General features: G+C 46.8%; 2 protein-coding genes across 2 annotated transcripts; both read left to right on the forward strand.

The window, feature by feature from the left end:
• Nucleotides 1-3,074: 3,074 nt before the first annotated feature.
• On the forward strand, nt 3,075-15,563 carry LOC310834126 (2'-5'-oligoadenylate synthase 1-like). The gene is made up of 6 exons (XM_083717564.1): nt 3,075-3,466; nt 5,955-6,243; nt 6,581-6,756; nt 7,805-8,031; nt 11,431-11,581; nt 14,879-15,563. The coding sequence occupies exons 1-6, from the start codon at nt 3,287-3,289 to the stop codon at nt 14,921-14,923; spliced, it is 1,068 nt and encodes a 355-aa protein (XP_083573690.1). The 5' UTR covers nt 3,075-3,286; the 3' UTR covers nt 14,924-15,563.
• A 6,758-nt stretch (nt 15,564-22,321) lies between these two features.
• On the forward strand, nt 22,322-26,083 carry ISG15 (ISG15 ubiquitin like modifier). Its single transcript, XM_083717789.1, has 2 exons — nt 22,322-22,446; nt 24,636-26,083. Exons 1-2 carry the CDS (start codon nt 22,444-22,446, stop codon nt 25,128-25,130), a joined length of 498 nt encoding a protein of 165 aa, XP_083573915.1. The 5' UTR covers nt 22,322-22,443; the 3' UTR covers nt 25,131-26,083.
• Nucleotides 26,084-26,621: the final 538 nt, after the last annotated feature.

Here is a 26,621-nt window from a genome sequence, read left to right on the forward strand (position 1 = left end):
CGTTATAATTTCTTGATGTTTCTAATGTGTTATCTTCCAAATTGCCTCTTAACATACAAACACGTACAGTTCCCAAGGAAGGGAGCAGTTTGGAGTGAGCAAATCTTGTGAGGTTTATTTTTAAAGATACAGCGAATACCCAGACATGTCACTGGTCATACTTACAAGATAAGTGCTGTTTTAATGAAGGGGGGTCTAATTAAACATATGCAAAGTAATGAGGAATTTGCTAGTAGCTTTCCCTAAAAAACAAACATGAACCCAAAACGAACCTTCTGGTAATTTGAAAATGTTATAGTTCAGTCCAACCCAACTAGCCTTCAAATTTACAGCATGCTTATTCAAAAGTTAAGCTGACTGTCAAACAAATCAGTATGAACGCTCCATAAACAGGTCATCTGGATGCAATAAGTCATAGCAAAATCGTGACTTCTTACAAGAATAAAAAGGAATTCTCCTCTGCTGCCCTCTCCTGGCTGAACACATTTACTGCAGATGAAGTACCCTTACGTTGCAGGAAAGGTTATGTACGGTACTGTATCGTGAAAGTGAAAATAATGAAATGAGCATCTGTAACCAAATACATGCTGTGCCAGACACCTCTGGAGTCAGCCCCAGTGAACCCAGATTCCCATACCAAATGTGCTTACCCAAATTAGCTCAGTTGCTCACATGACATGGTAATGTTGATTCTTTTTGTATTTTTAAAAATTACTTACTGGATTTCTTATCTGTCCTTCCTGGCTTAATTTTGTGTGCACCAGGCAGAGCAAAGGGAAAAGGTCCCAACTTTATTATCAGATGGGAAACTCAACCGGAGATCAGTTAAAATCAGTTAAAATATGCTCCCACCACCAGCAGCCTTTTCCCCAAAGCCTGGAGCAAACAAGTTAATTAAATAGTCTCCTCCTTTGAGTGTTTGCCCTGAAATACCCCTCTTTCCCCCTTGTTACAGACACAGTCCCCAAATGGTATAATCATGGTTTGTCTTGAATTGCACCTGCCCAACAAACTGTGGGTGAGAACAGAAAAGTCGTTCTTTCTCTCCCCTCCTCAACTTCAGATGTTAATTGCATCCTCGCCAGCTGGGCTTTAGTTATCTGGCTCTGACTGACTCTCCCAGGACAGGCAGGGCCTGTTTTGAGAAAAGGCATGGATGTGTTTTCTTACTTGAAAGGAGTGAGAGAACAATAAAGAAGAACAATAGAATGGAAGCCACCATGGAGAATCTTGCTCAACTACATTCATGGAAAGAGGAGGGAAGGAACTGTCTCTGACTAAGGCTGAAAGAATGAATGCGTTGCCAACTTTTCTACCAGCTCCTGCTCCTGTGCCTTATACAATGGTACCTTTGTTCTCAAACACCTTGGTACTCAAATGCCTTGGTTCTCAAACGCTGAAAACCCGGAAGTAAGTGTACCGGTTTTTGAACCAATCATAAGCTGTGCCTTGGTTTTCGAACACAATCAATCAATCAATCAATCAATCAATCAGTAGCTGAACTGGATTCCACACAGTCACAAAAACAAATTAACTGAAAAAGCCTCAGAAACAAAAATGCCAAATAAATAGCAAAAACGAAAGCGCCAAATACAGTGGTACCTTGGTTCTCAAACTTAATCCATTCTGGAAGTCCGTTTGACTTCTGAAATGTTCGGAAACCAAGGTACAGCTTCTGATTGGTGCAGGCGCCCTGGAAACAATAGCTGACAGCTGCATCAGATGTTTGGCTTCTGAAAAACATTCAAAAACCAGAACACTTAATTCCAGGTTTTCAGTGTTTGGGAACCAAGGCGTTTGAGAACAAAGTACCACTGTTTATATGTTTGAGTTTCATAGTACAGTGGTACCTCTGGATGCAAATGGGATTCATTCCAGAGCCCCGTTTGCATTCTGAGTAAAATGTAAGACGCAACTGCGCATGCGTGGGTCGCATTTTGCCGCTTCTGCGCATGGGCGTGACATCATTTTGAGCGTCTGCGCATGCGTGAGCGGCAAAACCCAGAAGTAACACGCTCCGTTACTTCCAGGTCACCACGGAGCATAACTTGAAAATGCTCAACCTGAAGCACATTTAACCCGAGGTATGACTGTAGATCCAGCCCTGAGGGTAAGGCACTGGGGATGAATTTGTGGTAGCAAGGGGGAGGTGGACCTAAAACATTTGGAATCCTCTGCCTTAGTACATGCATAGTGGAGCAGCTTAGAAGAAGAAGAGTTTGGATTTGATATCCCGCTTTATCACTACCCGAAGGAGTCTCAAAGCGGCTAACATTCTCCTTTCCCTTCCTCCCCCACAACAAACACTCTGTGAGGTGAGTGGGGCTGAGAGACTTCAAAGAAGTGTGACTAGCCCAAGGTGACCCAGCAGCTGCATGTGGAGGAGCGGAGACGCGAACCCGGTTCCCCAGATTACGAGTCCACCGCTCTTAACCACTACACCACACTGGCTCTCAAAAGACTTAATCAACGTGAGCTTATAACCCGCACTTACTGGGAATTCCTCATTCATGGGGAAGAATTGCAATCCCCGATGCCCATCACGAATGGGGTTCAACGGGTTACCCACACCTGTCAGCATAGGGTAGACACACGCTGAGCCAGTCAGTGTAGCGTGTGTGCAGCCCCGGACATCCCAGACCTGTTATTGCTCAATCTCTGGTGGCTGAACGCCACTTGTCCCTCTAAGAAGTTGGACGGCGACTGCTTGGGGGTCGCATAACTAGTTAGCATGCCAAAGTCTCATTCGTTATCGGAATTAACCAGACAAATCGCTCCACCAACTAAGAACGGCCATGCACCACCACCCTTACTTGACCAGAGCACAGAAAAGTTTGAATTTCCACGTTTCAACGGAGGCTTGCATTTCAGTTTGCATCTGGTTTTGAATGGAAGAATTTTGCCTTTAACTCAGAGAGAGAGAGAGAGAGAGAGTTTGCCTTTAACAAATCAACATTTCTGCCCTATCCCTGCAGGAGCCGCCCAGAGTGACTGGGGAGGCCGGGCCAGATGTGTGGGGTATAAGTATTAAATTATTGTTATTATAAGAGCCTTAGGGAAATGACTCTCCTGCTTTCTGTTCTGACCCTGTTTATGCTAAGATTAAAGCCGCTGTTTTGAGCAAAGTGAAACTTAAGGAAACGAAACTGAACAGGACAGAGCAGAGGAAATACCGATAAGACAAAAGACAGCGGTAAAAAGCAGGCATTTCCTTCTTCACTGCCAGCAGAGGTGAAAGCAGACCCAGAAGCTGCTGGATCGTCTCTCCTGCCTCAACCCCTCTACCATGGACCTCTACAGGTGTGGACCAAGAGAACTCGATAATTTCATCTTTCAGAATCTCCAGCCCAATGGGGAATTTAATGAGCAGGTGCGCAAGGCCATCGACATCATCTGTGAATTCCTGAAATCCACTTGCTTCAGGGATTTTACTCCTCCTCGACCCAAGGTGCTGAAGGTTGTCAAGGTCAGTGCCAGAGTCTGGGTGCTAAGAAAGAACGATGTGGGCAGGTTCAAAGAGAGAGCGATGGGAGTGGGGAAGAGAACGAGAGTGTAGATTGTTAAGGTTGTAGATTGTAGGTTGCAGCTCTGTGATGGATAAGCTACAGTTCCCAGAATTCTTTTGGTTGTACACAGAGCTGCTAAGTGACTCTCTTATTAAGGCGGGCAGAGGGTCCTCTTGGTAGCTCCACCGTCCTCAGAAGGGAGCCCAGGAGGACATTCCCTGAGCTGGGGAATTCCTTCCCCACAGAAGTGCCCTTTAAGAGTTTTCCAAATTAATACAAATCAAACCAAATTTATTTAATTTAACACAATTAACACAATCTAGGCAATTAATTGGTTAAATGTTGTAGCCCTTTCATGAATCAAGACGGAGAACCCAAGATGTTACAGTAGTACCTCGGGTTACATACGCTTCAGGTTACACACTCTGCTAACCCAGAAATAGTGCTTCAGGTTAAGAACTTTGCTTCAGGATAAGAACAGAAATCGGGCTCCGGCGGCGCGGCAGCTAAAGTGGTGCTTCAGTTTAAGAACAGTTTCAGGTTAAGAACGGACCTCCGGAACAAATTAAGTACTTAACCTGAGGTACCACTGTATAACAATGTGAGTCATGAATCCCAAAATGCAGAAGGGGAAAGTCCACTTGCGTAGCCAGAATGGGTGGGACCCACTCCCAGTTGGTGACACATTGGCAGAGCAAGCCTAATCTGTAGATAAACACTTAAATTATATTTACTTTTGACAGTGAGTGAGCCACTACCAAGTCTCCACTGAGCCCAGCTCTGATAGTGGATGGAAATTTAAGGGAGATATGGGGGCCACTCTATGTGGCTCTTGGAACTCCCCCCAGATCATTGTCAGGAGTTCAGCTTACATTCGAGTAGGACCCTGGCAGAGACACAGGCCCAACTGGCATGTTCTCTCCCTCCTGGTCGATTGTTTGGGAACTTCAAAAGCTTTCTTCTGCCCGAAACTCACAGCGCCGATGCCAACAGACACCGGCACACTTAGGAATCCACAGAGTCTGCGCAGTTCGCGTGACAGACCTCAGGAACTCAGTGTTTTGGCTAATCTACTTTATTTACATATAAACACACACGGAGCACTGCAAAATGGCTCCCTCTCTCTCTAGCATCCGGCTGCAAAGAGAAAAAGAACAAAGGACAATAGTCCCACTTCACGGAACACAGTAACGCAAACATCCTGTCTCCGTCACTTCCCACTCTGTGAAGTCAAACCATACACTGCCATGTGATAGGCAAAAACGCCATGACTGCAATCATGGAGCAGGAATTCTAACCATCATTCCCCTGGCTGGGATTCATCCTTGAACTCTGACCATCCCTTTCACTTGCCTCAATGCAGGACGGGGTGCGGGGTGCATAGTAACTTGCCTTACCTGCAAAGCTACCACCTGCATTGGGTTGCCCTGCCCACTTTTGCCCCTGGACCCGCCTACTACTGTCTTGCAGTCCCAGAATGGAAGGTGTCTAATGGGTAGGACAGTGCATAGCCTCCCCCACCCCAGTGAATCTGCCCTATGTCCCCCATGCCCCACTCAAGCAAACCTACACCCTGCACGGACCCAGGATTCCCCCATTCTGGATTGAGTCTGGAATTAGTTTGCCCATGAAGAGTCTCCTGCTCTACAGGGAGGCATTAGAGTTAGGTGGCATCAGGCTCCTACCTTCTCCTGGGAAGTTAGGTAGGTTGCGGCCCTTTTGGGGGGAGAGGCGGAACCTGATGCATGCTCCTCCTTCCTTCCTGATGCTCCACCCCCTGGCAACCCCAAACCTCTCGAGGTCATTCAATCCAAACTGCAGCGATCTGTGGTTGTCTGAACCTGGCTCAGCCGATTCACGCCTTGGATGACTCAGGCGCAGTGGCGGAGATTCATGCTCCGGCAGGGGAACAGAGAGCAGGCGTGGGTGTGGCTGGCGCACGTCCTGGGGGGCATAGCGTGAGTCCTGGGGGTGTGCCGCCTGCAGGGGCATGGTGTGCATCCTGGGGGTGTGGTGTGCCACCTGCAGGGACATGGCACGCGTCCTGGGGGGGGTGCCGCCTGCAGGAGCGTGGTGCCCAGTGCGGGGGGGAGGGGAGCTGCGATGGCACCCCACTGGCATCGTGCTGCTGGGTGTGGTACGCTCCCCCCGCACCCCTCTTCCTCGGCTAGTGTTCAGGCATACAGCCCTAGCAATGGGATGGAAGATTTCGAAGTGTAGCTGCCCCCACACAAAAGCCTGATTCCAATATCTGTGTATCACAGAGGGTTGGAGTAGATGACCCTTTGACTCCCTTCCAACTCTAGAATTCTATGATTGATTGATACGTGTGAAATTGACACAAGCTAGAAATTGACCTGCCTGGAATCAGCAGCCCCTGGTACTCATTCATCAGGGTGCAGGGAAACAAGGCTATTCTACAAGGCATCATCGGATTTCCCTCCCTAGGGTGGCTCATCTGGCAAAGGCACAGCTCTGAAAGGGGGATCGGATGCTGACCTGGTGCTGTTCCTTGACATCTTCAGTGGATACGAAGACCAGGAGAGAGCCAGGGGCTTTATCATCCGGGAGATTGAGAAGAGGCTCAAGGAATGCCGGGAACGAATACGGAGCGATATAGTAGTACGGATTGAAAAACCAAAGTGGGACAACCCACGGGTGCTCAGCTTCCAGCTTTGTTCTGGTGATTTCACAGAGTACATTGATTTTGATGTCCTGCCGGCCTTTGATGCTCTTGGTAAGTCCACTTGCCTAGGCCCCACTCACACCACCTATGATTTAAAGCACTATTGATAGCACTGTGAGCAGTCACGGCTTCCCCCAAGGAATCATGGGAACTGTAGTTTATTAAGGGCACTGAGAGTTGCCAGAAGCCCCTCTAATCCCCTCATGGAACTACCATTCCCAGAGCGGTTTAGCAGTCAATCCCTCGCCACAGGGAACGGTGGGAATTGTAGTTCTGCAAGGAGGGATGGGGGCCACAGCACCCTTAACAAACTACAGTTCTCAGGAAGGGAAGCCATAGCTGTTCTTTCTCCTTGTACCTGTGACTCCGTTTTTGTTTTGAAAAACAGGTCACTACAGGGGCGACAAGCCTGACCCCCAGGTGTACATCAGACTGATTGACAGCAGCAGAGGCCAGGGGGGTCAGTTCTCTCCCTGCTTCACCGAGTTGCAGAAAGACTTCATCAGGGAGCGCCCTACCAAACTGAAAAGTCTCATCCGTCTGGTGAAATACTGGTACAAACAGGTACACACACACAACAAACATTTGAATTTCGGATCACGTGTGAATTCAGATTAAAAGCCTAGTACTGGAAACCCAGTGAGTGTACAGTAAATGGGAGAATGGGCACAGCCCAAGAGTAATAATGAGTACAAACTCTAAAAATCAGAATTCGGTTTAGAAACCTGCTGGAAAGAAAAGGTCTTCAGGGAAGTGTCAGGACCAGCAATCAGAGACAATGAGAATTATAGTCCCAAAACAGCTGGAGACTCAAATTTGGGAAACCCTGTTCCAAAGGAAAGCATTTTGGAACACTGAAAATGCCAGGTTCTTCAGTTTCAAGAGAATAGGGTGCAAGTTCTGTTATGTACAATGGAACTTCATATCAAACACAATTTAAGTCTTTCCAAAAGGGGATATTGGAGCACCTCAAATCATTTGCCCATCTATGTGTACAGAAAATAGTAAAACATAAAGGGACCCCTGACCATTAGGTCCAATTGTGACCAACTCTGGGGTTGCGGCGCTCATCTCGCTTTATTGGCTGAGGTCATGCAGCTTCCAGGTCATGTGGCCAGCATGACTAAGCCGCTTCTGGTGAACTAGAGCAGCACACGGAAACGCCGTTTACCTTCCCGCTGGAGCGATACCTATTTATCTACTTGCACTTTGGCGTGCTTTCGAACTGCTAGGATGGCAGGAGCAGGGACCGATCAACAGGCGCTCACCCCGTCGCGGGGATTCGAACCGCCGACCTTCTGATCGGCAAGCCCTAGGCTCTGTGGTTTAACCCACAGCGCCACCCGCATCCCTACAGAAAATAGTAAATCTAGCCAAAAGGCAACACCTGGAGATCTGCACTGATAACTTTGATGCATCCCTAATTATTATTAGTATAAGATGGTTGCATAATCTTAGAAGGGGGCATGGCTGTGAATTCTGGTCTTAAGTTATCAGGTACTGCCAGCCTGTATATCCCACTCCATTGCCTGATCCTTTCATATTCTTCCATTGGTGCTATCCATTGTATTTCTGTGGGCTATACTTAATATGTTCTCCCATCTAACTGTAGCTGCCAGAATTGCAATCGAAGCCCCCAAAGTATGCACTCGAGTTGCTGGCTGTCTACGCCTGGGAAAAAGACGGTGAGAAGACTTCTTTCGACATGGCGGAAGGTTTCCGGACGGTCCTTTGGCTCATCCAACAGTACAAAAACCTCTGCATCTTTTGGACAAAATACTATGATTTTCAGAATGAGACTCTCAAGCAATACCTGCATACTCAACTCCGGAAACCCAGGTCAGTATTCTCTGTGCCTCTCTCTTAGGCGCTGCCATTTTGCAGGTGAAAATAGGGAACCTCTTATGGACTAGTAACCCCTCCTACTCCTGCACCATGGATCAAATGAACAGCAACTCCTCCATCTTTATTTCCCAACTTTACACCTTTCCCCATAGAGTTTTCCTGCATAGAGAGAGTTCTTTGGGCAAATCTGTTGAGGTTTAAAGTGAGAGCTGAAATCCTGAGAACGGTGGTTCTCTGAGAGATGCAGCAGATCTCTAGGGTTGCCATATTTCAAAGAACAAAAAAGACGACACATTTGCCAACTTCTACTTTTAACTACAGAGCCTAGGACTTGCTGATCAGAAGGTCGGCGGTTCGAATCCCCGTGATGGGGTGAGCTCCCGTTGCTCAGTCCCAGCTCCTGCTAACGTAGCAGTTTGAAAGCATGTCAAAGTGCAAGTAGATAAATAGGTACCACTCCGGTTGGAAGGTAAACGGCGCTTCCGTGTGCTGCTCTGGTTCGCCAGAAGCAGCTTAGTCATACTGGCCACATGACCTGGAAGCTGTACGCCGGCTCCCTCAGCCAATAAAGCGAGATGAGCGCTGCAACCCCAGAGTTGGTCATGACTGGACCTAAGGGTCAGGGGTTCCTTTACCTTTACCTTTACTTTTAACTATGGATCACTATAAGGACTCTACCCATGAAAAGGAGGGCGTGTCCTGGAAATAGAGGACATATGGCAACCCAATCTCAAACACAGGGCTGATCCCACTATAGAAGCAAAGTGGGTGTCCACTCAGGGCAGGCTTTGCCAACTTGGCGCCCTCCAGAACAACCAGAGCTGGCTGATGGGAGTCACAGTCCAAAATGGCTGTGCTGGCTGGGGCTGATGGAAGTTGAAAAACACCTGGATGACCTGCCTTAGAGGTCAGTCACATGTATTGTGTATCAATTAATTTCCCCAGGTCTGAGATCAATTTCTCTTCATTTCGCAGTTGTGCCTTAGGAAAACCTGATGTTACCCACTGAATCAGATGCCCTGTAAGCCAAATAATAATAATAATAATAATAATAATAATAATAATAATAATAATAATAATTTATTATTTGTACCCCGCCCATCTGGCTGGGTTTCCCCAGCCACTCTGGGCGGCTTCCAACAGAGATGAAAAATACACTAAAATGTCACATATTAAAAACTTCCCTGAACAGGGCTGCCTTCAGATGTCTTCTGAATGTCAGGTAGTTGTTTATCGCTTTGACATCTGATGGGAGGGCATTCCACAGGGCGGGCGCCACTACCGAGAAGGCCCTCTGCCTGGTTCCCTGTAACTTGGCCTCTCGCAGTGAGGGAACCGCCAGAAGGCCCTCGGAGCTGGACCTCAGTGTCCGGGCAGAACGATGGGGGAGGAGACGCTCCTTCAGATATACTGGACCGAGGCCATTTAGGCCATCCAAATCTATCTTTGGATGTTCTGTGCGTCCAGTGGCGTAGCGTGGGGGGTGCAGGGGGGGGCCAGCCTCACCGGGCGCAACATTTGGGGGGGGGCGCTCACACTCGCAGCTCTCTGCCCCTACCTAGCTCACTCACTCTCTCTCACTGCAGTGCTGGCTGTGCAAATCCGAGGGAGAGGGTGGCAGGCGTGCGTTGCGGTGCGGAGCGGAGAGAGAGCGAGGGAGGGACTATCTGGGGGAGGGACAGTGCAGCGGCCGTCCAGCGCAGCGCTGAGCACGGGAGAGAACCACACCCGACCAGCCCAGGCAGCAGCAAGAAGAAGCTGGCAGCAGTGGCAGGTAAGGGGTTAGGGGTGCAAATTACTTGCCTTGCAAATTACTTGCTGACAACCCACGCTATGCCACTGTGTGCATCTGTTAAGATCCGATTCAGTGTGTAAAATCTGAGTTTTACAAGATGCAGCTTGTGGAACAACGAGAGAAGCTATTGAACCCAGCATAACCAATCAATCTACAATACCATCAAAATACAGTGGTACCTTGGTTCTCAAACCAAAGCATTTCAAAACCAAGGTGCGCTTTCCCATAGAAAGTAATGCAAAATGGATTAATCTGTTCTGGACTTTTAAAAACGACCCCTAAAACAGCAATTTAACATGAATTCTACTATCTAACAAGACCATTGATCTATAAAATGAAAGCAATAAACAATGTACAGTGGTACCTCTGGTTACATACTTAATTCGTTCCGGAGGTCCGTTCATAACCTGAAACTGTTCTTAACCTGAAGCACCACTTTAGCTAATGGGGCATCCCGCTGTTGCCGCCGCACGATTTCTGTTCTCAACCTGAAGCAAAGTTCTTAACCCGAGGTACTATTTCTGGGCTAGCAGAGTCTGTAACCTGAAGCGTATGTAACCTGAAGCGTATGTAACCCGAGGTACCACTGTACTGCAGCCACACAGTAGCTGAACTGGGTTCCACACAGTCACAAAAATAAAAAAGCCGCAAAAATGCAAAATAAATAGCAAAAACAGACAGCCCTCAGCGTAACACTCAAAATGGAAGTGTGGCACTCAAATTGGAAGTGCAACACTCAAAACGGAGCATATTTGGCTTCTGAAAAAGTTTGCAAACCTGAACACATACCTCCGGATTTGCAGTGTTTGGGATCCAAGGTGTTTGAGTACCAAGGTGTTTGAGAACCAAGGTACCACTGTACAAGTCTAACAAAACTGGGAATGAGCCCTTTCTGATTGTGCTTGAAAAGGGGGCTTGGGGTGAGTCAGTGAACATGATTTGGCTAAAACTGGGATCAACAGAGGTGTGAGCCTTGTGAGTTTTATTTAGGGTCCCCTCGTTAATCTAGTGTCACTGTTATTTATTCAACATTGGGAAATTCTGCAAATCCCTAGGCTGAGGTTGCTAATCTTTTTCTGTTGGTGAGGTAATCTTTTTCTGCTTTGTGAGGTATACATGCTGCAGTGGGTGTGGCTAGAGTGGGTGTGGCTTATTGGGACTGGTTGGGCAAAAGGCAGGGAGGCCAACAGTAGGTGGCGCCAGAGCTCAAAACAAGCAGAGCCAGAAAATGGACATGGTGAAAGCAAGCCTTGCCTTCCCACACTCTCAAACCCATGAATACACAGGCGCATCACAAACAAACAAACAAACAAACAAACAAACAAACAAACCGGGATATATGCAGCAGATCTTCAATATGGGCTTCTATTCAAATACAGACCATAGCAGTGGTGGTGAGAGGTGAGGAGAGGTATCTTTTTTCAGAGCTGGTGATTCCTCATCTCCTGATACTTCTGGCTTCCCACAACCACCATGAGTGGGTTTGGAGGGGGAGTCTATACCCCCCAAAAATTGCTTGGTGGGAGGTGGGCCTGGTTTTTAGGCTAGGGTTCTTTCGCTCCTGAGGCTAATGAATCTTTCCTGTCTCTGTATTTTAGGCCTGTCATTCTTGACCCAGCAGATCCAACTGGGAACGTAGGAGAGGGGAAACGCTGGGATCTACTCGCAGAAAAGGCCGCGGATTGTGCTAGGCAGGCATGCTTCTTCAGGAAACCTGATGGCTCCATGGTTCAACCCTGGAATGTGCCGGTGAGGGCAGCATAGAATCATAGTATTGTAGTATTATAAGAAAAACTGCTCCTTTTCCCTTATGGGGTATCCAAGAACCCATATAGAGTCCTTAAGTAGGTTCCCTATCAGTAGGAGAAAATAACAGTGGCCAACCAGAGTATATTGAGAAGCAAAGTGGCTAGTAAGCCTGAACTTTATTCAAGGAACTGTTGCAACAGGGTCCCCACTCCCCACACGCAGGAGGGAGGAGAACCCTGAACAATGGTGCACAAGCGCTTATATAGACTTTTGAAATTGCCCACCCTGTAGCCCAAGACACACACCCCATACATCATACATACATCACAGAAGGAGGCAGTCTCCAGCAGAAATCCTGTCTGCCAGGATACCTGATAATGGTCACTGATTGCATTACCTGGACAGCCTGGCCATTCTTTTGTGATGGTTCATACTTTAGTTCCTGAATCCAGGTCACAGGCTCACCCTATTAATACACAAATACGCCCTTAAGACAGGATTTATAACTGAAAAGACAATGGGAAGGCTTTCCCCATTGGCCTCCCTTACTGCAGAGGAATATTTGAGGTCATTGGGAGAGTCGAAATGGCTTCAGGATTGCTCTCCTGTACTATTTCAGACACATGGTTCATATATTTAGATATGTGTGCATTTATGAATATTTATTTTATATTTGAGACCTTAAAAGTATTATAACAGTAGAGTTGGAAGGGACACCAAGCCAACCATCTAGTCCAGCGGTTCTCAACCTGTGGGTCCCCAGATTTTGTTGGACTACAACACCCATCATCCCTGACCACTGGTCATGCTGGCTAGGAATGATGGGAGTTGTAGTCCAACAAAATCTGGGGACCCACAGGTTGAAAAACACTGATCTAGTCCAACCCCCTGCAATGTAGGAATAAATAATCCCTGACAGTTGGTCATCCAACCGCTGTTTAAAAACTTCCACTGAAGGAGAGCCCACCACCTTCCGAAGGATTTCGTTTCACTGTCAAACAGCTCTGATCCTTAGAAAGTTCTTCCTAAACTTGAGTTGGAATATCCTTGTCATTTGAATCCATTGGTTTGGTTCATACCCTCTGGAGCAGCAGAAAACAAGCCTTGCAGATATTTGAAGATGGCTCTCATATTTCAGTCTTCTCTCTGCCAGGCTAAACATACCCAACTCCCACAATCACTTTTCATAAGGTTGGCTTCCAGGCCCTTAAGCATTTTGGTCATCCCTCTCTGCTCACATTCCAGCTTGTCAAGTCTGTGCTGGTGATATGTGGCCCCTAAGTGTGGCCCTCAAAGAGCAACCAGCTCTCACGGACTGAGATGACAGAATGTGTGATGTGGGTGACATTTGCTAGGGACAAAGGTGGCTGGAGTGTGTTTATTACCGGTAGGGCAGAAGGCAGGGAGGCCAACAGTAGGTGGCGCCCTAGCCAAGAACAGTCGGAGCCAGAAGCAACGATAGGTGGAGCCAATAAATTCTAAGCCTTGCCTCTATTGTCTTTGCTGAGTCCTAGAAGGGCAACACTCATACTCAGTGAGGAGGAAGCCGGTGGGTGTGGCCACCCCTTGGACTGGTTGCAAGTAAGGAAGCAGGGGATTGGTGGGGCAATGCCCCATTTGCCCTGATGGACTGACCTCTGCTAAGTGAGGATTTGCAATCCAGGTGAGCACACTCAACAGAAACTCCAATCTATATCATCCTGCATTTATGTAAGGTAAAGGTAAAGGGACCCCTGACCATTAGGTCCAGTCGTGGCCAACTCTGGGGCTGCGGCGCTCATCTCGGTTTATTGGCCGAGGGAGCCGGCATACAGCTTCTGGTTCATGTGGCCAGCATGACTAAGCCGCTTCTGGCGAACCAGAGCAGCGCATGGAAACGCCGTTTACCTTCCCGTCGGAGCGGTACCTATTTATCTACTTGCACTTTGACGTGCTTTCAAACTGCTAGGTTGGCAGGAGAAGGGACTGAGCAATGGGAGTTCACCCTGTCGTGGGGATTCAAACCGCTGACCTTCTGATCAGCAAGTCCTAGGCTCTGTGGTTTAACCCACAGCGCCACCCATGTCCTTATTCCCAGCCCCAGGTTTAGTCATCCTCCAAGCCCTACCCTAATAAAAGCAACAGATGGGGAAAAGGAAGCTTGCCCCTCAATATATGTACACAGAAATGCTTTGTTTCCCCAACATCTCTCCTGAATGGAGTTTCTAGGGCCACATTCACACTGATGTAAACAAGCACCATGCATTTAAAGTGTTAGGACACCTGTTATGTACTGAGTTGAATAGGATCCAAAATGCAGCAGTCTGATTGGTCCTAGAACAATAGGATTCAGAATGCAGCAGTCTGATTGGGCCTAGAACAATTGGATCCAGAATGCAGCAGTCTTATTAGTCCGCAGGAACCACCCAATGCAACTTCAGGTGGAAGTGAATCCACAACCTGATTGGCCTACAGGAGAATCCTGGAATTAGCCTATCACGTGGGGCCCATTGTGTAAATAATGTATATAAAGCAGACCTCCTGGGGGAACTTCCATTCCTCCTCACTGCTATGAGCTGAATAAAGAGCATGAAATCCACTCTCGACTCTATATTTCAACACCGTTTTAAACAGTCAGGGCTTCTCCCCAAAGAAGCCTGGGATGTATAGTTTGTTTAAGTTGCTGGGAGAAGAGGGGCCTCCAAACATATTTCCCTTCCAGAGCTGATAATAATAATAATAATAATAATAATAATAATAATAATAATAATAAAATTTCATTTCTATACCGCTTTATATTTTAAAGAAAAATCACAAAGCGGTTTACAGCATATTAAACATCAATAAAACAACCCAGAATCAAACATTTCTGAAGGAAGTCAAATATAAAGTATACAGTCAAAGCAACATAATTAACAGGAAACTAAAATACTATAATCTTAAAGATTTCAAAATAAAACATTACAAAAGAGGTCAACTGCAGAATACATATTTAAAACAAACAAAGTCAACAAAACAAAACAAAACTTAAACATTTTAACAGAGCGCCCTGTGAAGAGGGGTTGACTATAAACCACTCTGGAATTGTAGCTCTGAGTGGAATAGGGATTTTCTAACAGGTCTTGGCATTTTTAACAAACTACAGTTCCCAGAATTCTTTTGGGGAAAGCCAGGGCTACTTGAGGTGGTGTCACAGTGCTTCTAAATGGATGCTGTGAGTGTTGCCTGCGTTAGAGACTGTTCCAGTATTAAGTGGGGTGTAAAATATACGAAATGTGCGCAAGTAGGAAACTACATTTTTGTTCATTTTCCTTCCAGCTGCAAGTGCCCTGGGAAGAGCCGTACTCTTGCACCATACTCTGAGGAGACCCCTTCCAGCCTCGTCGTAAGAGAAGCTCTCCGTGGGTGTCTGAAGAGGCTTATATTGCTTTCCAAGATATTGAAATTAAAAATTTAAGGTCTTATATATATAATAAATGTTCATAAATGTACCATCTAGCACGTACATAGATATGTGAACCACATGTCTGGAGCAGCACAGGAAGACCGCCCTGAAACCATTTTGGCTCCCAAACTGACCAAATGTTTTCTCTGCAAGGAGGGAGGGGGGGTGAGGCAACCTTCCCATTGTCTCAGGAATTAAGAAATCACCATCTCAAAGGAATAGCCAGACTACCAGGAAAAGCAATCAGATAAGGCATTATCAGATAACCTGGCAGACAGGGAAAACAACAGCATTCAAATTTCTGTTGTAGACCACCTTTTCTGTGGTGTAGGTATGATGTTTGCGGGGGGGGGGGGGTCTTGGGTTACACCCCTTCTGTGATGTATGTATGATGTATGGAGGGGTGGTCTTGAGCTCCAGGGCAGGGAATTTAAAATGTCTATATAAGGGCAGGCACACCTTGGTTCTGGGTCCTCCTCCTTTCCTGCGTGTGAGGGGAGCACCCTGTTGCAACAGTTCAATAAACATCAGGCTTACTAGCCGCTTTGCTTCTCAATATTCTCTGGTTGGCCTCTGTTATTTTCTCCTACCAACAGGGAACCAACGTAAGGACTCTATACAGGCTCTTGGATACCCCATAAGGGAAGAAGGGCAGATTTTGTTTACAACAGATGCATCTTCGGAGTTGGGTTTCTGAATGCTAATAGTTGCCCGAGGTCTCTAGGCCCAAAGTCTGGTCTCTCTAGGCCCATTCTGGTCTCTTCTGGATAGAAGTGGATGCCACTGACATCACAAAGAGCTCATAGCCCCCCTTCTCTCAGCAGCCAGAAACATCATAGCCAGACACTGGAGAGACCTGTCAGAAGTAAGCATGGACCAATGGTATCAAATAGTATGGGAAACAGCCTTATTAGATAAAATAACCAACAAACTGAAACTGACACGGGGACAAATAGAAGAAGACATCTTCACCCCTTTATCACACACACAGCCCAACAAGACAACAACAAGAACCCGCCAACAGCATTTGAATCAATCTGGCTAACCTGATCCAAACACCCCCACACCCCCCCACACCCCACTCACACACATGAAAAAAAAGTTCGCCATAGCCAATCACAAACAAACAACCACACCCTAGACCAGGGCTTGTCAACCTGGTCCCTACCACCCACTAGTGGGCATTTCAGGATTCTAGGTGGGCGGCAGGGGGTTCTACGGCACAAGCTGAATCCTCCTTCCATCGAGCACTGGTGGGCGGTCAGGAAATTTTACCATCAAGATAGATGCATTAGTGGGTGGTAGGTATAAAAAGGCAGACTACCCCTGCCCTAGACCAACCCCAACATCTCACACCACCAAAGGAATATAAGCAAATACAGTCAAACTTCGGTGTGGCGAAGGGTCCCCGGACGTTTGACGGGCTATTGATCCCTCTGCCACCACTGTGCTCGCTTCCCCGCTGCCACCAACACGTTACTCTTGGGTACACACTGAGTCCAAACAGTTGTTAAAATTGAACCAAATAAACAAGTTTATTTTATAAGTATTAACAAGTTTATGGTTTCTCAGATACAGTGGTACCTCGGGTTAAGTATTTAATTCGTTCCGGAGATCCGTTCTTAACCTGAAACGGTTCTTAACCTGAAGCACCACTTTAGGTAATGGGGCCTCCTGCTGCTGCCACGGCACCGGAGCACGATTTCTGTTCTCATCCTGAAGCAAAGTTCTTGACCTGAAGCACTATTTCTGGGTTAGCGGAGTCTGTAACTTGAAGTGTATGTAACCTGAAGCGTATGTAACCCGAGGTACCACTGTAATATTCTTGTCAGTTTCTTAACTTTAGTTTCTTTACCGGCCTATACCTTCCTAATATCTTCTGACTGATTATCTCAACTGTTTGACTGACTCCTCTTAACAGATTCTCTCACTCTCTCACATCAGACTAGCTCAACCCACAGACTTATCCTCTCCTGTCTCTTCTCTAACTCCAGACTGACTTCTTAACAACTCGAACTCCTCCCCTTGGGTTCCTATTGGTTAATCATTTTATAATTAGTTAACCCTTTCCTTATGAACCCAGTATGATGTCACACACCTAGGAAGGCAAATGGCACACTCGAATTACAGACGCTTCAGGTTTCGTTTTTTTCGGGTTATGGACCCGCCGAAACCTGGAAGTACCGGAACGGCTTACTTCCGGGTTTCGGCACACGCGCAGAAGTGCTAAATCGTGCTTTGTGCGTGCGCAGAAGCGCGGAATCACAACCCGTGCATGCGCAGACACGGCGCTGCGGGTTGCAAACGTGCCTCCCGCACGGATCATGTTCGCAACCCGAGCGCCCACTGTAGTAAAGAGAACCCACACAAGTGACACTGACACAAAACCCCACACATACAGTAAAGTAGAAGAACAGAAGCATTGCCACCCCACTCACCTTCCCCCCTCCACCTCTTCCCCCCTTTTCTTCCTAATGTAACACTAGTGTCTCGCAACAAATGAAAGTGATCTGTAGAAAGCGTAACTTGACAAAAGAGACATTGCACATACCATATTGGCCTGAATATAAGCCTTACTCTCCCCCCCCCCCCAATTCTGATTGTGATTGTGCGGCTTAAATTTGTGACCTTACAAAAATTGGCTTTTTATATATTGCTGCTGACACAGACATACGGTAAAACGGAACGGGTGTGAGTGCCTGTGGAATTTTAAGGGAGTGGCTTATATGCAGGCTTATATTTGTGTGCTACAGTACAGGCCTATACAGTACTTTTGTAAACTGAGAAATGTTTAATAAAAAAATATGAAAAAACGAAAAGAAGTAGAGCCATAGCTCGGTGGTAGAGCATCTATTCTACGTGCAGAAGATTTCAGGTTCAATCCCCAGAATTCCCAGGTTAGAGCAGGGAAGACCCAATGCCTGACACTGTGGAGACTCGCTGCCAGTCAGTGTAGACAATACTGAATTAACAGGACCAGTGGTCTGACTTAAAGCACTGAATCAAAGTTATGTTGCTTCCTTCAGTGTTTAATACTTCTCTAGCCTTCTGCTGAACTTAGAGCAACTCTTTCCATGGCCTTTGACATTATATAGCAAGATTTTACACTTTAAATCAGAAACAGGTGTAATAGGAATTTTGAGGTCTTAGATATATGTTAAATGTTCATAAGTGTACCAACCAAGCACGTACATAGATCAGCACAGGAAGACCAACCTGGAACCAAAATTCCTATCACACAGGGAACCTGTGACTCTTCAAACGCTGATAGACGCCAGCTCCCATCAGCCCAGCCAGCACGATCACATTCTATAATTTAATAGAAAAGGTACGGAACCCGAAAATAAATAAATCTGCTTATGCAATAGGATATTGTGTCTCGCTAGCACCCATGTCACTGGAAACAGTCCAATAAAATAGATTTTGTGAACCATTTTGAATCCACCTCTGTTTTCTGGGAAAGGAAAGGGAGCCTCAGGTTGGGGGATGAGTATGTGGCCCTTCATGCTCCTCTATCTGGCCCTTGGTAGGGGGGTTTCCATGGGCTACATTTCTTGCTGACCCTGCTTCACACTGTCCTAGAATGTTTGTGTCCTTCGCTGGAGCTTGGTAAATATATTACAGCTCTGTGCAGGATGAAATGGTAAGACTGATGGATGAAGGATAAACGAATCTTAAGGTTTATTACCAAGTACAGTGGTACCTTGGTTCTCAAACTTAATCCGTTCCGGAAGTCCATTCCAAAACCAAAGCGTTCCAAAACCAAGGCACGTTTTCCCATAGAAAGAAATGCAAAACAGAAATGCAAAAATCTGTTCCAGACTTTTAAAAACAATCCCTAAAACAGCAATTTCACATGAATAATACTATCTAACGAGACCACTGATCCATAAAATGAAAGCAATAATAAATGTAAAGGTAAAGGGACCCCTGACCATTTGGTCCAGTCACAGACGACTCTGGGGTTGTGGCGCTTTATTGGCCGAGGGAGCTGGCGTACAGCTTCTGGGTCATGTGGCCAGCATGACTAAGCTGCTTCTGGCAAACCAGAGCAGCACACGGAAATGCTGTTTACCTTCCCGCTAGAGTGGTACCTATTTATCTACTTGCACTTTGACGTGCTTTCGAACTGCTAGGTTGGCAGGAGCAGGTACTGAGCAATGGGAGCTCACCCCGTCGCAGGGATTCGAACCGCCGATCTTCTGATCGGCAAGTCCTAGGCTCTGTGGTTTAACCCACAGCGCCACCCATGTCCCTTAATAATTAATGTACTGTACTATAAAATAGAAAAGACAGAATTGTAGATGATAAAAATTAAAATTTATTTATTTTTCTTACCTGCACTGCCGATAGTCATTGTTTGGATGGGGTTTTTTTATCCCTTTCTGCACTCACACAATCAATCATGCTAGACAACTAGCCAGTATAGGGCTAGCACTACATATACACTGGTTTGTAAGGAGATTAGCCCTATTTCAGCTCTTAAAAAGGGGGTGGGTGTAGCTTTGGGGACAATCAACAGTGATTTCAGGAAAGAGTTTTGCACCACATTAATATATCCCCAAATCTCTGCACTGTAAAATAATTGTGGCACAATCTTCTTTTGAAATACCTAAACTGTGGGGGCAACTAAACTCCCCCCCCAAAAAACTCTGGAAAACCACAATAAAGAGTGAATAGAGTGAGAGGATTTCAATTTAGCTGCAAGTACATGTGGCTTCCAGAACAGTTTTGAATTAAAACCCAAGCCCAGGTATTTATAATAGCATTGTTGTTCAAGAGGTTTATTGTCCAAACTCCCATCTGTGAGGTTTTCTCTCCTTCCCCAAAAATCACCACTTTGTTTTTAGAATGGTTGACTGTTAACTGCTCTATTGTGCCAGTCAATTGGGGGAAATGGAATGGGGAAATAGAAACAGAAAGTTAAAGTAGATCCAAAAGAAGCAAGTGCTCTTGACCCAGGTCAAAATTGCAAGACTGTGTTATCATCCTCAATGGTGTTGTAAACAAAATCTGCCCTTCTTCCCTTATGGGTAATCCAAGAGCCCGTATAGAGTCCTTAAGTGGGTTCCCTATCGGTAGGAGAAAATAACAGAGGCCAACCAGAGAATATTGAGAAGCAAAGCAGCTAGTAAGCCTGATCTTTTTTAAAGCTGTTGCAACAGTGTGCTCCCCTCACACACAGGAGGATGGAGGAGGACCCTAAACAAAGGTGTGCCCACCCTTATACTGTATAGACATTTTAATTTGCCTGCCCCGGAGTCCAGGAACATCATACCTACATCACAGAAAAGGCGGTCTACAACAGAAATCTGAGTGCGTTGTTTATCTCCTGTCTGGCAGGTTACCTGCTAATGGTCACTTGATTGGATTACCTGGGGAGCCTGGCCAGTCTTTTGTAATGATAATTACTTAGTTCCTGAGCCAAGTCACAGGCTCACCCTATTCATACACAGACATACCCTTAAGACAGGATTTGTGAACGAAAAGACAATGGGGAGGCTTTTCCATTTTCCTCCAGCCTTGCAGAGATATATTTGAGGTCAATTTGGGAGAAACAAAATGGATTCAGGACTTTTTTCTGTGGGGTTTCAGACATGTGGTTTATATATGCAGTTATGAACATTTATCACACACACACACACACCTATCTCTCTCTATATATATAATTCTTATAACAATGACAACCACAGAGAACTCAGATAATTGAATGCCCATTTCTTTCACATCCAGGGGCTGCTCCAGCAGAGGATGAGAGCACTGTTGTCCTCATCCTCCCCCCCCCCCCCAATCCCGATGCCGGTTTTGTCTTTTAAACCAGGGATGATGAACCTGTGGCAGAAGGAGGTTTTAAGCACCTCCTCAAAACCCATCTCCTCCACCAGAGGACCGGAGGGTGGCAAGACGAGAAAGGGCCTTTTCTGCAGTGGCACCCAGTTTAGCGCTGGGCAATAACATTCCCCTTGAACCAGGCCTTTGGCTGACTGATATCCAGTGCCCTTTTAAAATGTGTGTGCAGGGGGCTTTATTGAGTTGGTTTTGTTTTGATTACAGTGGTACCTCTGGTTACGTACTTAATTCGTTCTGGAGGTCCGTTCTTAACCTGAAACTGTTCTTAACCTGAAGCACCACTTTAGCTAATGGGGCCTCCTGCTGCTGCCACGCCGCCAGAGCCCAATTTCTGTTCTCATCCTTAAGCAAAGTTCTTAACCCGAGGTACTATTTCTGGGTTAAGAGTCTGTAACCTGAAGCGTATGTAACCTGAAGCGTATGTAACCCGAGGTACCACTGTATCTCTGAATGGCCATAACAACGTAAGGAGAGCCTGCTGGATCCTGCCATCTAGACCACCATCCTCTTCTCACAGTGGCCAACCTGAGGCCTGAGTAGGAAGCAGCACCTGAGCCCAAGAGTACAGTGGTACCTCGGGTTACATACGCTTCAGGTTACAGACTCCACTAACCCAGAAATAGTGTTTCAGGTTAAGAACTTTGCTTCAGGATGAGAACAGAAATCGTGCTCTGGCGGCACAGCGGTGGCGGGAGGCCCTATTAGCTAAAGTGGTGCTTCAGGTTAAGAGCAGTTTCAGGTTAAGTACGGACCTCCGGAACGAATTAAGTACTTAACCCGAGGTACCACTGTATTGGGATTTTATGTTGTGAACTGCCCTTGAGACCTCTAGGTATAGAGCAGAATACAAACAAACCAACGCCACCTCCAACTGTGAAGGCAGAGCATAGTCTTCGTGGCTAGCTGCCATGGATAGCTTTCTGTTCCGTGTATTTGTCTAATCCCCTTGTAAAGCCATCTAAGCAAGCGGCCGTCGCTGCCTCCCGTGGCAGTGAGTTCCATAGTTTAACGACTTGCTGCCTGTAAATATCTGCCCTGATTCTCCCAACATTCACCTTCATGGGAAGCCCGCGAGTTATAGTGTTATGAGAGCCTGAGAAAAAACTTCATTTTCTCCATGCCACGCATCATTTTTCTAAATGCACTTTTATCTCCCCGAATAGCGATTCTCACCATCGTGTCCCTATTTACTCGAGCCTGTTCTCTAAGCTTAAAAAGTCCCAGGTGTCGAAATCTTTCCTCTTGCGGGAGCCGCTCCGTCCCTTTTATCTTCTCTCTCTCACTTGCCCCTTGCTGCAAGATCAAAACAATGACCAGGTCGTCAAGGTCTCTAATCGGTTTCGTTTTCTCCTTTGCCTGCCCAGGAAAAGGAAAGCGAACTCTTCCCGCAGACGCTTCGCTCCGTTTTGCTTTCCTCAGAAGCGCCCCCTGCCGGTGAAATCGCGAAAGCGAGGCGGCTATAAAAGGCAGGTCGAAGGGAGAGCTGCTGCCAGACCGCGTCAGCTGAGCATCCGACGGCAGCTGTTGGCTTCGGTTTCCCGATCGCTGACTTCAGGCGTTGCTACGACCCAGACGGCAAACGTGCAGGATGGTAAGAAAAAGGTCCGCTAGCGAAGTGTGGGTGTCTGAGTGGGTGTAGCCAGGATTTCTGGGGTTGGGGCGCGCGGTGGGGCAGGAGACCCGTCTGTCATCATCCTCTTTCTGGCTCTGTCTAGCAGATTCGGAATGAAATATCTCAACAACAGTTGTTTTAAATTACTTTCTTTTGACCCCAAGTGCTCAGGAAAATCTGTCAAAATCTTCGTTGTTGTTGTTGTTGTTGTTGTTGTTGTTATTATTATTTTATTTATACCCTGCTCATCTGCCTAGGTTTCCCCAGCCACTCTGGGCAGCTCCCAACAGAATATTAAAAACACAATAAAACATCAAACATTAAAAACTTCCCTAAACAAGGTTGCCTTCAGATGTCTCCTAACCCTAACCTCCCCCCCCAACATCCATAGGTGTGTGTGAGGAAGAGGAGGAAATGGGGCTGCCAACTGACTCGGAAAAAACGGGTTTGTACTGCTCTTGTGGCTTTAGGTAAAGGTAAAGGTACCCCTGCCCGTACGGGCCAGTCGTGACCGACTCTAGGGTATCGCGCTCATCTCACTTAAGAGGCCGGGGGCCAGCGCTGTCCGGAGACACTTCCGGGTCACGTGGCCAGCGTGACGAAGCTGCTCTGGCAAGCCTGCACCAGCGCAGCACACGGAAACTCCGTTTACCTATAAAGCGGTACCTATTTATCAGCTTGCACTTAGGGGTGCTTTCGAACTGCTAGGTGGGCAGGAGCTGGGACCGAACGACGGGAGCTCACCCTGCCGCGGGGATTCGAACCGCCAACCATATGATCGGCAAGTCCTAGGCGCTGAGGTTTTACCCACAGCGCTTGTGGCTTTAAGAGCAGCTTAACTTTGAGATCTACATCCCGAGAAAGAATTAGTTTTATTTATTTCTATTGCTCTGAGTAGACCCACTGACAATAATGGAGCCTATTTTTTATTTTATTGCATTTCTATCCCACCTTTTTTCTCTAACGAGTGGCAGTCACGGTTCTTCCCCCTCCTTATTTAACCCTCACAACAACCCTCTGAGGTAGGTAAGGCTGAGAGAAGGCAGTGACTGCCCCCCACGGCTGAGTGGAGATTTGAACCCTGGTCTCCCAGCTCCTAGTCCACTGCTCTAACCATTGCACCACCAATGGCTCTTTGTGTGGAATGGATAGCAAATGAGAATGGGTTGCATGAACAGTGTGTGTGTGTGTGTGTGTGTGTGTGTGTGTGTGTGTGTGAAAGAGAGAGAGATTAGAATTTTACGTTATGCTGCCTTGCAGTACTCTCTAATTTTATTGATACTGACATCACTTATGAACAAAGATATTGTTTAGGCCAGTGTTTCCCAAACTGGGGTCTCCAGCTGTTTGTGAACTACAATTCCCAACATCCCTGACCACTGGTCCTGCTAGCTAGGAATGATGGGAGTTGTAGTCCAAAAAAGCTGGATACTCTGGTTCAGGAAATAACAATAACAATAACAATAACAACAATTTATTATTAAATCATGCCCATCTGGCTGGGTTTCCCCAGCCGCTCGAGGCAGCTACTAACAAGATATTAAAAACCTAGTAAAACCTGCGTTCCACAGGGCAAGTGCCACTAACAACAACAACAACAGTAATTTATTATTATACTGGGTTTCCCCAGCAACTCTGGGCACCTACTAACAAGATATTAAAAACATAGTAAAACATCAAAGATTAAAAAACTTCCCTATTCTGGGCTGCCTTCAGATGTCTTCTAAAAGTCAGATAGTTGTTTATTTCCTTGACATCTGATGGGAGGGCGTTCCACAGGGCAGGTGCCACAACCAAGAAGGCCCTCTGCCTGGTTCCCTGCAGCCTTACCTCTTGCAGTGAGGGAACTGCCAGAAGGCCCTTGGATCTGGACCCCGGTGTCTGGGGCTGAATGATGGGGGTCGAGATGCTTTCAGGACCGGTGTTATGTGGTCTCAGCGGCCACTTCCAGTCACCAGTCTAGCGGCCACATTCTAGATTAGTTGTAGTTTCCAGATCACCTTCAAAGGTAGCTCCACAAAGAGCGCTTTGCGGTTAGAAACACTGGTTTAGGCTAAGAGAAACACCTGAGAGCAGGCTCACATGCTCCTTTGGCAACAGATAACCCTTATCTCCCGGGTCCTAATCTGACATTAACCACTACACCACACTCTCTGCTTCCTTCCCAGGCCCTGCGGTTGATTGTAAAACTCCTGTCAGGAGAGCAATACTCCCTGGACACGCATGCCAGCAAAACTGTCTGGGATTTCAAAATCCAAGTAGCCCAGAAGACAGGGTTGTCTCCATATCAGCAGAAGCTGGCCTGCCAGTCTAACGGCAACATCAACCTTCAGGACAGCGACCAGCTCTCCAAATTCGGGCTGAAATCCGGGGACACCATACTGTTGGTGGTCAAGAGCGAGGAGTCCATCCCCATCTTCCTGCATAACGCCAGGGGCCAAACCAAAAGCTACCTCGTCATGCCTTCCGATTCGGTGGACCAGTTCAAAGCTCGAATTCGGCAGCAGGAGAACATCCACACTGATCAGCTCTGGCTGACGTATGAAGGGAAACCCCTGGATGATGGCAAGAAGCTGTCTGACTACAACATCGCTCCCCACGGCACCGTCTACTTAAACTTGCGCCTCCGAGGGGGCTGCAATTTGGGGGGTGGGCCAGCTTAGCAGACCACGGGACACCCAAGGCTGTTTCCTCTCTGCTTTTTCTGACTCACTTCTAAGTTAGATCATGCTCTGTCCCCATCTTCAGCTTGCCACCAGCCTTATGCTCTATGTCAAGGGTCAGGAACCTTTTTCAGCCATGAGCCGGTCCACTGTCCCTCAGACCATGTGGTGGGCCAAACTATATTTTTTTTGGGTGGGGGGGGGGGAGAGAAATGAACGAATTCCCATGCCCCACAAATAACCCAGAGATGCATTTTAAATAAAAGGACACATCCTACTCATGTAAAAACACGCTGATTCCCGGACCGTTCACGGGCCAGATTGAGAAGACAATTGGGCCACATCCGGCCCCCGGGCCTTAGGTTGTCTACCCCGCTCTATGTATTTGCAGCAGTACTGAGCATTTTTGGAAACTTTGTTGAGCCACCTGTTGCGCAAGGAGCTTCCGCCAGTGCAACTGCTGAGTTGAATTCCTCCATTGCTCAACATGAAAATCCAGCTAGCGCAGGTACAGAGAGCCTTGCCAATAGAACTCAGTGTTGTAGCAATGTGGCAGCAGGTATTCCATCTGGCTGTAGCCATTGCACATGGCTGTAGCTATTCTGCTCTGTAGCCTTTCTGTAGCCATTTGGCTTCTTGCCCTGAATTCTTTCCATTCAAGCTGGCTATTGTCAGAAATTATAACTTCCAACAACCGGGTGCCTGGGCTTGCTTGTTTTCCTCTTCCCTCACCATCCCTTTTTCCTTTCGTTGTTTTATGTAAGCTGCTCTGGGAGCCTTTTTTGGGGGGTGGGAAGAGTGGGGCAAAAATGCTTAAATTAAATAGCAAGTGTTAACTGGCTTTTTAATTATTATTTTGTCCTTCCGTGGCTTTGATTCCATATTGTACTCAAGAGCTTTTATGTACTTGCTTTTACATTGCTTTCAAAAATAAATACAAGAAAACACAAAAATGACTTGTCTGATTGCTGCTCTTCCTGCTGACAAAGATTTTTTTGTGGTTTGCACAGCTGTCAAATGTGGCAACGTCGTTGGTCCCAGTGAGTCATTTTAGGGCATTGGGGTGATCACACTGAAATTATGGGTGTGGTAGCTGACATGGGATGGGTATATACATTTAAAGAGCATTCCCCCATCTCCATAGACCCATGAGAACCGTAGTTTGTCAAGAGTGCTGGGAACTGTAGTTCTGTGAGGGGCAAACTACAGTTCCCAAGATTCATTGGGGGGGGAGTTGGAGATGTGCATTGTCAATATGGTGTTTGATGCCCGGGTCAGATGGTAGCCTGCAACAACTGGAGGCCACCAGGTTGGCAAAGACTGTTAGTTGTACTTCTGCTACGGAGACCTGGGTTCGAATCCTCATTCAGCCACAGAGCTTACTGGGCTTGAGCGCCACATTAGGCAAAATGTTCTTGCATTGAAGGGGGACTAGATGGCCCTTGTGGTCCCTTCCAACTCTACAGTTCTATGATTCTAAGATGGAAAAGG

The sequence above is a fragment of the Podarcis gaigeae genome (genome assembly GCF_964106915.1).
Source record: "Podarcis gaigeae genome assembly, chromosome: 16".
Taxonomy (NCBI): domain Eukaryota; kingdom Metazoa; phylum Chordata; class Lepidosauria; order Squamata; family Lacertidae; genus Podarcis; species Podarcis gaigeae.